Source organism: Symphalangus syndactylus, chromosome 6, assembly GCF_028878055.3.
Source record: "Symphalangus syndactylus isolate Jambi chromosome 6, NHGRI_mSymSyn1-v2.1_pri, whole genome shotgun sequence".
NCBI lineage: Eukaryota > Metazoa > Chordata > Mammalia > Primates > Hylobatidae > Symphalangus > Symphalangus syndactylus.
The window spans coordinates 58,804,389-58,817,032 of NC_072428.2; the positions used below are offsets into that span (position 1 = coordinate 58,804,389).

The following is a 12,644-nucleotide window of genomic DNA, read 5'->3' on the forward strand; positions in this document are numbered from 1 at the left end:
CTTTACAATCTAAAAACTAATCTAAAAGGGAAAAAATCTAATTAAACAATTATGTTTACCTGAAATAATCGTGCAATGGAGAGTAGCATTAATCCAAATAAAAAGCCATTGTACTGAAAATGAATATCTGGACTTAGGTCAAGGAAAGACAACAGAGGACACCAAATTCATAACGAACTATACCAGCTGATGGAGTATAGAAATTCCAAATGCTTTAATAGCAAAATTAAAGACAAAAAATACTACTACTAATGTGGACTGCTCGTAAATTTGTTTTCTATAAACAGATTCAAATCTTTTTTTAAAATACATTTTTTTTTTTTTTTAGATAGAGTCTCAATCTGTCATCCAGGCTGGAGTGCAATGGCGCAGTCTTAGCTCACTGCAGCCTCTGCCTCCTGGGTCCAAGCGATTCTCATGCCTCAGCCTCCCAAGTAGCTGGGACTACAGGCGCATACCACCACACCCAGCTAATTTTTTTGTATTTTTAGTAGAGACGGGGTTTCACTATGTTGGCCAGGCTGGTTTTGAACTCCTGACCTCATGATTCCCCAACCTTGGACTCCCAAAGTACTGGGATTACAGGCGTCAGCCACTACACCCGGCCAAAACACATATTTTTATTTTTGCTAATCCCTGTATCATTCCAATTTTGCCGAAGCAAACACCATAGTCAAATCTTTAATTGAAACTTACATTTGGGGGTGTGGTGGCTCACACCCGTAATCCCAGCACTCTGGGAGGCTGACATGGGCAGATTACTTGGGACCAGGCGTTCAAGACCAGCCTGGCTAACATGGCAAACCTCTGTCTCCACCAAAAATACAAAACTTAGTCAGATATGGTGGCACACACCTATAGTCCCAGCTACTTGGGAGGCTGAAGCACGAGAATCACTTGAACCCAAGAGGCAGACATTGCAGTGAGCTGAGATTGTGCCACTGCACTCCAGTCTGGGTGACAGAGCAAGACTGTCTCAAATTAAAAAAAAAAGAAAAGGAAAGAAACTTATGTTTAATGACATCTTAGACTAGATAATTTAAAATATATAAATTTGTTTTAAAAACAAATTTATGTTTAAGAAGAAAAACTTTCTCAGGTTTTTCCTACCTTTTCTACCTTAAAGGCCTGGCAGTTAAGGGGCAAGAAGTTTTTTATTTGTTTTTTAGAATTAGGGATGAGAAAGGAAGGGACCTAACTGCTACTAAGGCCACCAGCATGCAGCATTGCGTTGTTTATAGGACATACACAATCTTATGTATTAAGCCTCACAATGAAGCTGTGAGGTATTTAGAATTATCCTTTTTAGAGATACTTTAGAGATTAAGAAATTAAGCCTCAGAGACATTCATTTACTCATGGTTCTAAAGCTGCTAATGGCAACTAAGATTTGGGTCCAGGTTACACTAAAACCAGAGTCTGGGTGCTTTCCTCCACACCAGGCTACCTTTATGAAAATTGCAACTATTAGCTGCCATTACAAGGATTTTAATTGCATTCAGAAGCCTTGAATTTAAAAACTTTGCCTTTTAATATGTGGTAAGCCAAGATGGTAGAAAAGCACAAATGCCTGACCATGCCCACACTCACACTGTGATATGCCTTTTTGAATTAAAGGTATTTGGAATAAGGTGTTACAAAACTATTTAATATATATGTATCAGATTAATCTAAAAATAGTTCACAATCTCAGTACATTGTTTTACTGATGATTTAGCTGGTTCTCACATATCCCACTGATTTTTCAGAAATGAAATACTCTAACCTCAGAGTCCAGTGAAGTTGGGCAGAGACCACAGTTAAGTGAGCCTACTAATCCACCCCACACCCATTTTCAGAAGGAGCTCACATCTCCAATCATTATTATAGAAAACATTAATCTTGTATTAGTATACATCAGAATAAGTAAGGGAGTAGTACATAGAATATCAAGGATACGGTCCACAATTAATAACCCGAAGTTCCACAGAAGTAATACCGATAGAATAAATTTTGGCTTTTCTGTAAGTTCTTTACCCACTTTTTTTCCATCAATGCATTTACAGCACCTACATTGAAACATTAGGAAAGCAACAGAAACAACTTTGATCTTCATTGGAACATCACTTCTGCAGAGTAAACTATGATACCTTAGTCATTCCTGACAGACTACATGCCATTCTTTTTTTGGTTTTTTTTTTTTTCCAATTTTTATTTTTTTTAGAAGGGATGGGGTATCACTATGTTGCCCAGGCTGATCTCGAACTCCTGGGCTCAAGCGATCCTCTTGCCCTGGCATACCAAAGTCCATGCCATTCTTGATTTCTTTTTTTTTTTTTTTTTTGAGACGGAGTCTCGCTCTGTCACCCAGGCTGGAGTGCAGTGGCGCGATCTCGGCTCACTGCAGGCTCCGCCCCCCGGGGTTCACGCCATTCTCCTGCCTCAGCCTCCCGAGTAGCTGGGACTACAGGAGCCCGCCACCTCGCCTGGCTAATTTTTTGTATTTTTAGTAGAGACGGGGTTTCACTGTGTTAGCCAGGATGGTCTCGATCTCCTGACCTCCTGATCCGCCCGCCTCGGCCTCCCAAAGTGCTGGGATTACAGGCGTGAGCCACCGCGCCCGGCCCATTCTTGATTTCTTAAAAAGGTCACAGCAAGCCGAGCAGGGTGGCAGGTGCCTGGCTACTCAGGAGGCTGAAGTGAGAGGACCACTTGAGCTTGGGAGTCTGAGGCCAGCCTGGGCGACATAGTAAGACCTTGTCACTAGGAAAAAAAAAAAAAGAAAAAGTGGTAGCACAAACAAGGACCTCGGGGCCTGTTCTACGTCTTTTTCTAAGTTATGCTGATCTAAAACAAAGTCTTCATTTAACAAAATTAAAAATAAAAAGCCACGTAAACCCCAAAGTAAGGATTTTGAAAACTGAGAGAGCATACATTATTTCAGTCCTTAAGAGTAAAAACTGCAGACCACGCTGATTTAGCACTCTAAATTATATACCATAATACCAGCCAAATTAAGAACAGAACTGCAAATGTGCACCTCCTGACTGTCCAAATAATAATTTAAAAACCTTTATGTAAACATGTATGTCATTTAAATGTTGATGTATATTACTAAGTGACAATAGCAGGTGACAAAACAGTAAGATCCTATTTTTATTTTATGAAAATTATATTCGAACACAGAAAAGAGACTGAAGTAACATACACCAAAATGTTAATAGTGATTAGTATAGGTGGGGGAGTATGAATCATTTTTACTTTGCATGTATGTGTGCTTTTCCAAAGCTTTTACAATGGGGATGTATGATTCTACAAAAAGACGACATTGAAAATGTGTTACATTTGAAGAGTGGCAAATTCTAACAATAAATCTAAAACAAATAATAGACGCAATTAAAGGAGGACTAGCAAAGGTACCCTCCTTTTTCCCTATGGAGCCTCAGTTCCCTCATGAATAGAGGCAGTAAACTTACAGGGTCACTGAGAAAATTAAATAAGTTAATAATCTGTATATCGTGCTTGGTTCTGGGAACTGACATATAGATTTCAATTTTTTTTTTTTTTTTTGAGACAAGGTCTCAGTCTGTCACCTAGGATGGAGTGTAGTGGCTCACTGCAGCCTTGACCTCCCAGGTTCAAGAGATCCTCTGCCTTAGCCTCCCAAGTAGCTGGGACAACAGTCCCCGGCAACCACAGCCGGCTAATTTTTGTATTTTCAGTAGAGGCAGGGTTTCACCATGTTACCCAGGCTGGTCTCAAACTCCTGAGCTCAAGCAATACACCAGCCTTGGCCTCCCAAAGTGCTGGGATTACGGGCATGAGACACCATGCCTGGCCTTTCAACAATCTTTTTAACTATTCCCTCTACTTTGCAGATGGAAATGAATTCTATTTCCTCTCCCTTTGTGCTTGTATACTCTTTCCCTGGAAGCTTGAAATCAAACATTTTGAGTTAAAAAGAGTATACTAAAAATTACCTTCCCTTTCAACTCTTGCCAGGTCATAAACAGATTGAAAGGAAGGGTTTCAAACAGGATTATTCAATGAGAATGCTCAAGGGTTAAGACATTCCCAAGGGACTCTTTACTGACTGGGGCAAGGGTTCAGTGTAGAGGGCCTCACAAACAGAACAATCCATTTATGACAAGGGTCACTGAATGAACACCAGTCACTGTTCTGTCACAATCACACCAGCAAGCTTAAGAGTTAGGAAAGAATGAGGTCGGTGCGGCGGCTCATGCCTGTAATCCCAGCACTTTGGGAGGCCGAGGTGGGTGGATCACGAGGTCAAGAGTTCAAGACCAGCCTGACCAACATGGTGAAACCCTGTCTCTACTAAAAATAAAAAAATTAGCCTACCATGGTGGTGTGCACCTGTAATCCAAGCTACCCGGGAGGCTGAGGCAGGAGAACTGCTTGAACCGGAGAGGCAGTTACATTGAGCCCAGATCGTGCCACAACACTCCAGCCTGGGCGACAGAGCAAGATTCCATCTCGGAAAAAAAAAAAAAGCATTAGGAAAGAATGGAAACTGACATTAACTGAAACTTAGTACTTGGAAGTCACTGTGCAAGACATTCTATATATGTGTATTCAATACTTAAAATTAACTTATAAGTAAAAGTTGTAAAACATAAAAATTTAAAATATAAGCATAACTTAAAATAACAAAGAGTCTTCATGAAGGAAAGCATACGGAAACAACTAAAAGCACTCAGTGAAATTTCTTGAGTTTACTAGAACGAAAGCTCCGTAACAGCAGACTTTGGTGGTTAGCACAATGCATACGTGTGTGCTATTGTGCATGTACCGTGTGCATCCCCCAAGATAGGGTAGGTGATGGAAGCCTCTGGCGGCCTGCTGCAAGGAAGCAAAGAAAAACATATGGAGCTATTCTGGGTGGGAGAAATGGCCCTAGAATTATACTTGGGACTACCTCTTTTCACAACATTCATAATCTCTTGTTCCACCTCTGTCTTGTAACTCCACCTTATCCCCACTTCTTCCACAAGATTCAGCTAGAGTGCTTTAAACATGTAGTTTAAAGCACAATTTTTCATTGTTCTAGTATTTGCTATCATATAAACTTTGTTCCACCTAAATTGGGAGTAAGTTAATACTACTTAACACTGTACTATTTCTTCAATACCTTCCATACAAAATGACATGCTCCAGACTTACTCATGGACAGCATACACAAAGAGTACATCCATAAAGATGACGGAAAATCTCTGGAAAAGTAAGGTCCTTGAGCTGGAGTAATTCAAATTATGGACATTCAGCATCTCTTGATCAAAATATTTGGCGACATGTGACAGGATATACTCAAACCATGCAAAAAAAGGGGGGTAATCCAACGTCCACTCTGAAGTTGCCTGTGATAAAAATAGAAGATCAAATATATCCTAAGTAACTGAATAAATGAAGATGGTGCAACGATTTAAAATTTTTCATTCTCTGGTCTTTAAAACAGCCCAATGAGGCTGGGCGTGGTAGCTCACGCCTGTAATCCCAGCACTTTGGGAGGACAAGGCAGGCAGATCGCTTGAGCCCAGGAGTTCAAGACCAGTCTGGGCAACATGGTGAAACCCTGTCTCTATTGTTAATTAAAAACAAACAAGAAATAATCATAGTGAAATGCTGTTGCACTTAAAATGTGCCCTAAATTCATAGAACAATTCCTACATAAGACTGAACACTAAAACCTGTCTTGTAAATTATTTAACGTGGTCTTCAATTTCCTTAAATAGAGTCAACTATACTTAAAGGAAATTAATTTGAAACCTGGAGATTATAAACTTGGTTATGACATGGTTCTACTCATCTAAATAACAAATAATTCACTAACTTAGGTTCAAATTGTGTCTTAGAGATACAATTTCCCTATTTGTAAAATGAGGTATTACGAAGATTAAATGAGATAATACATATGAAATATATTTATAAACAACAAAATAATACACAAATGCTATTATATTTTGTTCCACTAAGTTATATGATCCTGGAGAATAGAAACTATCCTTTATCATTTTGTATCCTCAGCATTTAGTAAGTGCCTGACATATTGTTTGGGATCAAATAACCATTAGTTAAAGGAACAGTTGCTAATGAGTAAATGAAAATAGAAATCATATGAAAATATACAAGCTTTAGAATAGTATATTTTGTTAGATTTCTCTAAGTCTCAATCTTCTTTTTTTTTTTTTTTTTTGAGACGGAGTCTTGCTCTGTCACCCAGGCTGGAGTGCAGTGGCGCCATCTTGGCTCACTGTAAGCTCCGCCTCCCGGGTTCACACCATTCTCCTGCTTCAGCCTCCTGAGTAGCTGAGACTACAGAAGCCCGCCACCACACCCGGCTAATTTTTTGTATTTTTAGTAGAGATGGGGTTTCACCATGTTAGCCAGGATGGTCTCGATCTCCTGACTTCATGATCCACCCACTTCGGCCTCCCAAAGTGCTGGGATTACAGGTGTGAGCCACCGTGCCTGGCCTAAGTCTCAGTTTTTGCACCTATATAACAGGGATAGTAGCATCTACCTCATGGGTTATGGTATTACATTTTATATATACATATAAAATACTATATACATGGTATTGAAACTCATAGGAAACTTGCAAAAATTTGCCTTAAAAAAAACTCCCTGGGCCGGGCACAGTGGTTCACACCTGTAATCCCAGCACTTTGGAAGGCCGAGGCAGGTGGATCACCTGAGGTCAGGAGTTCAAAACCAGCTTGACCAACACGGTGAAACCCTGTCTCTACTAAAAATACAAAAAAAAAAAAAAAACAAAAAATTACCTGGGCATGGTAGTGGGTGCCTGTAATCCCAGCTACTCAGGAAGCTAAGGCAGGAGAATCACTTACTCAGGAGGCCAAGGCAGGAGAATTGCTTGAACCCAGGAGGCAGAGGTCGCAGTGAGCCGAGATCATGCCATTGCACTCCGGCCTCGGTGAGAGTGAGACTTCATCTCAAAAGAAAAGAAAAGAAAAGAAAACAAAATCCAGCTCCCTGTCAGCAGAGTACTGCTTTTCATCAAGAAATTTCTGGGCCGGGTGTGGCAGTTCACGCCTATAATCCCAGCACTTTGGGAGGCCGAGGTGGGCAGATCACAAGGTCAGGAGATCGAGACCATCCTGGCTAACATGGCGAAACCCTGTCTCTACTAAAAATACAAAAATTGGCTGGGTGTGGTGGCAGGCGCCTATAGTCCCAGCTACTCAGGAGGCTGAGGCAGGAGAATGGTGTGAACCTGGGAGGCAGAACTTGTAGTGAGCACAGATTGCGCCACTGCACTCCCGCCTGGGCGACAGAGCGAGACTCTGTCTCAAAAAAAAAAAAAGAAATTTCTGGAGTTATGTCTGTTTTTCATAAAGTATTACACACAGTTTAGTAATTCATACCAGAAACAAAAATACAAGCTGGGTGCAGTGGCTCATGCCTGTAATCCCAGCACTTTGGGAGGCCAAGGTGGGTGGATCACCTGAGGTCCGGAGTTCGAGACCAGCCTGGTCAACATGGTAAAAACCCCCTCTTTACTAAAAATACAAAAATTAACTGGGGCATGGTGGCAGGCGCCTGTAATCCCAGCTACTTGGGAGGCTGAGGCAGGAGAATCGCTTGAACCCGGGAGGCGGAGGTTGCAGTGAGCTGAGATTGTGCCACTGCACTCCAGCCTGGGTGACAGAGCGAGACTCTGTCTCAAAAAAAAAAAAAAGAAAAGAAAAGAAAAAGAAATCAAAATACAGACGTAGTTTTTATAAACCATATGAGAGAATGGTTTGTATATTACCTGATGTCTACACATCACATTTGATTATTCCTTTCCTCATAAAATCACAAAACATTAGGAACAGACAGGATCTTAGAAATAATTCACTCCAAATCCTTACGTGCCAGATGAGACACTAAGGCCCAGAGACATGAAGTATCTTTTCTCTACGTAACTAGATAGTGGCAGAGCCAGGCCTAAGAATCCAGTTCTTCCTCTTTCAAAAAGTGTGGTAGATATTATACCTCCCAATTTATAGACTGGGAAACTCATTTTGAAGTAAGGGGATTCCCTAGTAGTGCAAGAGGACAGAACTGAGAAGAGATCACAATTTTTATAAAGATTAATTAGATCTACGATTGCAGGAAAAACTTTTTTTTTTTTTGAGACAGAGTCTAACTCTGTCACCCAGGCTGGAGTGCAGTGGCGTGATCTCAGCTCATTGCAACCTCCGCCTCCCAGGTTCAAGTGATTTTCCTGCCTCAGCCTCCTGAGTAGCTGGGATTACAGGTGCCCACCACCACACCCAGCTAATTTTTGTATTTTTAGTAGAGACAGGGTTTCACTGTGTTGGCCAGGCTGGTCTCCAATCCCTGACCTCATGATCTGCCCGCCTCGGCCTCCCAAAGTGCTGGGATTACAAGCATGAGCCACCACACCCAGCCAGAAAACATTTTTAATATCAGTAATATTTACCTAGTTTATATATGAATCTTAAAAAAAAAAAAAGGTGAAAATTAAAACTTACCTCATAATACCACTGTGATATTGGCAAACTGTGAGTGATAGCAAGCCAGTTTCGGTGTACTTCAAAATCTGTGGAATGGCTATTCAAAACAATTAGATGAATAAAATGAGATTTTGCAATATTTATTGATTTCTAATTCCCATAGTTATGCTTTTAAATGGACTGACATTCCCTAAGCAGTCACAGCTCACTGTCCTATAGAGACACAAATAAGATATTACATAATCCTAAAACACCTCATTTATCTGGAGGTCAGATCTTCTGGAAAGTTGTTGAGCAATCTACAAGTCAGTGAAAAGGGTCTCAGAACTACTTAGAGTGCTGACAAGAAGCCCAGACTTTTTCTTTTTCTTTTCTTTTTTTTTTTGAGGCGGAATCTCCTGTTGCCCAGGCTGGAGTGTAGTGGACCCATCTCAGCTCACTGCAACCGCCGCCTCCCAGGTTCGCGCGAGTCTCCTGTCTCAGCCTCCCGAGCAGCTGAGACTACAGGCATGTACCACCAATCCTGGCTAATTTTTAGTAGAGATGGGGTTTCGCCATGTTGGCCAGGCTGGTCTCAAACTCCTGACCTCAGGTGATCCACCTGCCTCAGTCTCCCAAAGTGCTGGGATTACAGGCATGGGCCACTGTGCCCGGCCTAGCCCAAACTTTCTCTTACAGGCAGCCCTCAGGCCTTTGCTCAGAAGTGACTTCCTCTTGCTCACAAACAATTCTAACAAAATCATTACCTGAAAAAGGCCTCATATACCAAGATGTAACGACGAGTAGGAGTTCATCTGACAGAGAAGGTGGGAAAAGATTCTTGCCTTGCCTTTTCCATGTCTCGAAATTCTCCCTCTTCCCATCACTATATATATATATATATATATCTAAGGATCATCCATCTTTAGAAAAAATCTTTTCCTGTTTGTCCACTGCTGTACCTCCCCTCCACATTTAGAACAGCACCTGACACATGGACAGGCTCAATACATTCTTGCTGAATATCCACTCACCAAAGTCAACAATGACAGCAAAAGCCCAATTTACACTTTCCAATGTTTTACACCTTTCCACAATGACAACTTTCTCCTACCTCCAGCCAACCCCTTCTGTCTCAATCATGGCTTTCCCTTCCTATATTCATCAGGGACATGTTCATATTCCCCTAGGTTCAGTTCTTGGTCCCCTTTTTATGCAACTTATTCTGCTCTGGACAATCTTATGCAAACTTTCTGGTTCCACTGCCAATTGTATAAGGATGACTCCCAAATTTCCTTTTTTTTTTTTGGAGACGGAGTCTCGCTCTGTCCCCAGGCTGGAGTGCAGTAGTACGATCTTGGCTCACTGCAACCTCCGTCTCCCAGGTTCAAGCGACCCCCTGCCTCAGCCTCCCGAGTAGCTGGGACTACAGGTGCACGGCACCATGCCCGGCTAAGTTTTTTTTTTTTTTTTTTTTTGTATTTTAGTAGAGATGGGGTTTCACTGTGTTGGCCAGGATGGTCTTGATATCCTGACCTCGTGATCAGCCTGCCTCGGCCTCCCAAAGTGCTGGGATTACAGGTATGAGCCACCACGCCTGGCCTACTCCCAAATTTCAATATGCAACATTGGCTTCTTTCCTAAGTTGTAGACACAGACGCCTTCAATTTCCTGTTAACAATCTCATTTGAATCTCCTACAGATTTTTTTTTTTTTTTTTTTTTGAGACGGAGTCCTGCTCTGTCGCCCAGGCTGGAGTGCAGTGGCGCAATCTCGGCTCACTGCAAGCTCCGCCTCCCAGGTTCACGCCATTCTCCTGCCTCAGCCTCTCCGAGTAGCTGGGACTACAGGCGCCCGCCACCACGCCCGGCTAACTTTGTGTATTTTTAGTAGAGTCGGGGTTTCACCGTGGTCTCGATCTCCTGACCTCGTGATCCGCCTGCCTCGGCCTCCCAAAGTGCTGGGATTACAACCGTGAGCCATCACGCCCGGCCTCCTACCGATTTTTCAAAATCTCCACTCAAAATTGAATTGATGACCCATCAATCCCAAGTCTAAGTACGTATACCCAACAGAAATGCATAGTATGTTCACTAAAAGACATGTACTATAAGAATGTGCAAAGTGGGGCCTGGCACGGTGGCTCACACCTGTAATTTCAGCACTTTGGGAGGCCGAGGCAGGCGGATCACGAGGTCAGGAGATTGACACCATCCTGGCTAACATGATGAAACCCCATCTCTACTAAAAACACAAAAAATTAGCCGGGCGTGGTGATGGGCGCCTGTAGTCCCAGCTACTCAGGAGGCTGAGGCAGGAGAATGGCATGAACCCGGGAGGCGGAGCTTGCAGTGAGCTGAGATCGTGCCACTGCACTCCAGCCTGGGCGACAGAGCAAGACTCCATCTCAAAAAAAACAAAAAAAATGTGCAAAGTAAAACTACTTGCAACAGGCAAAAAGTGGAGATAAATGTCCATGAACAGCAGAATGGACACCATAAATAAATTGTGGTGTTTTCACACAATGGAATACTGTAGGGCAGCAGTTCTCAAAAGTGTGATTCAGGGACTCACAGGGAGACCCTTTCAAGGAGTTTGAAATATGTACTATTTTCATAATAATATTCAGATGTAATTCGTTCTACTTTCACTCATTCTCTCACAAGTATACAGTGACGTTCTAGAGGCTACATAATGTGATGTCATCACTCTTAAGGCCAGTGAAATTTGTGTTTGTATATTCTTGTGCTTGAACAATTTGTTTTGATTTCTAAAATGGTAATTATCTATTATACAGCCCACATAAACCTATAGCTCTTTGTGACCCTCAATTATTTTTAAGAAGTGATTCTGACTAAAAAGTTTGAGAACCAGTGCTATCTAGTGATAAGAATGAAAAAACAGTAATTACACAACAACGCACAAACTTAATGTTGAGTGAAAGCCAGACCCAAGAGAATAGATTGTATGATTACAGTTGTATAAAATTCAAAAACAAACAAAAAAACCCAAACAAAAATTCAAAAACAGGCAAAATTTAACCTATGCAGTTAACAGTCAGAATATCAGAGGCCAGGCATGATGGCTCACACCTGTAATCCCAACACTTTGGGAGGCCAAGGCAGGGGGATCACTTAAGCTCAGGAGTTCGAGACCAGCCTGGGTAACATAATGAGACCTCATCTCTAGAAAAAATTTAAAAATTAGCCACGCATGGCGGCACACCTCTGTAGTCCCAAATACTCAAGAGGTTGAGGTGGGAGGACAGCTTGAGTCCAAGAGGCTGAGGCTACAGCGAGCCAAGTTTGTATCACTGCACTCCAGTATGGGAGACAGAGCAAGACCCAGTCTCAAAAAAAAAAAAAAAAAAAAAAAAAGAAAAGAAAGAAAAAAAGGTGAGAATATCAATACCTTTAGTGGGGTGGGGGTGTGGGGAGTGGCTGGAAAGACGAGGGATAATATTCTGCTTACTGATTTATATGCTATTTACAGATGTATTCACTTTGCAAAAATTCAGTGAGCTGTACATTTATGATTTGTACTGGATTTTTTATGGAATTCTAGGTTGAAATTTACTTCCACTGAACTTTGGAAGCTTATTCCATGGTTTTTAGTATAAAATGTTGATGTTGGTAAGTCTCTTTCCTTTATGGTTTTCCCTTCATCTCTGGAAGTTTCCTGTTTCTCCTTTTTATCCATAGCAGTCTGAAATGCCTAGTGATTAATGTCTTCGTGAGGGTCTTTTTTCATTAATTATGCTGAGTATGTAGTGCCTTCAGCTCTGGGAAATTTATTATTTGTTAATCTCCTCCCCTGTTTTTTTTTCTGAATTTTTTTTAGATGGATGCTAGACACCCTAGATTGAACTTATAATTTTTATCTTTTCTCTCATATTTTTGAAAGATTTACTCAATTTGTCCTTAATTTTGGCAAAAACGTTTTCTATTAACTACTGTTTCTCTGATAATTCCTGTTTCATAGCATCAGTTCTTGTTTTATAGATATGTCTTTTTTACTTTCCTTGGAGACAGCATTTACAAAATCTGAGTGAGTCTGGGGACACTTTTTTTTCCTATACAGTTGTACTATATAGATTTTTTCCACTCTCTTTTTTGGTTGCTTTAGTTATTTTGTTGTTTCCTATTCAAAACTGTTGGAGACTTCACTTTTGTTGGAATGCTG

General features: G+C 41.3%; 1 protein-coding gene across 27 annotated transcripts in view; it reads right to left on the reverse strand.

The window, feature by feature from the left end:
- Positions 1-12,644, reverse strand: part of ALG8 (ALG8 alpha-1,3-glucosyltransferase) — a 39,298-nt gene that overhangs the window by 18,086 nt on the left and 8,568 nt on the right. For 19 of the 27 annotated variants that reach the window (XM_055283064.2, XM_063641420.1, XM_055283065.2 and 16 more), the window contains 4 exons: positions 8,502-8,580; positions 5,164-5,357; positions 1,939-2,048; positions 60-127 (listed from right to left, as the gene is read on the reverse strand). In XM_055283064.2, the coding sequence (XP_055139039.1) occupies positions 60-127; positions 1,939-2,048; positions 5,164-5,357; positions 8,502-8,580 (451 nt within the window). Of the gene's footprint in view, positions 1-59; positions 128-1,938; positions 2,049-4,341; positions 4,476-5,163; positions 5,358-8,501; positions 8,581-12,644 lie in introns of those variants that run through there. The other 8 variants (XM_063641431.1, XM_063641424.1, XM_063641432.1 and 5 more) reach the window with 6 other exon arrangements.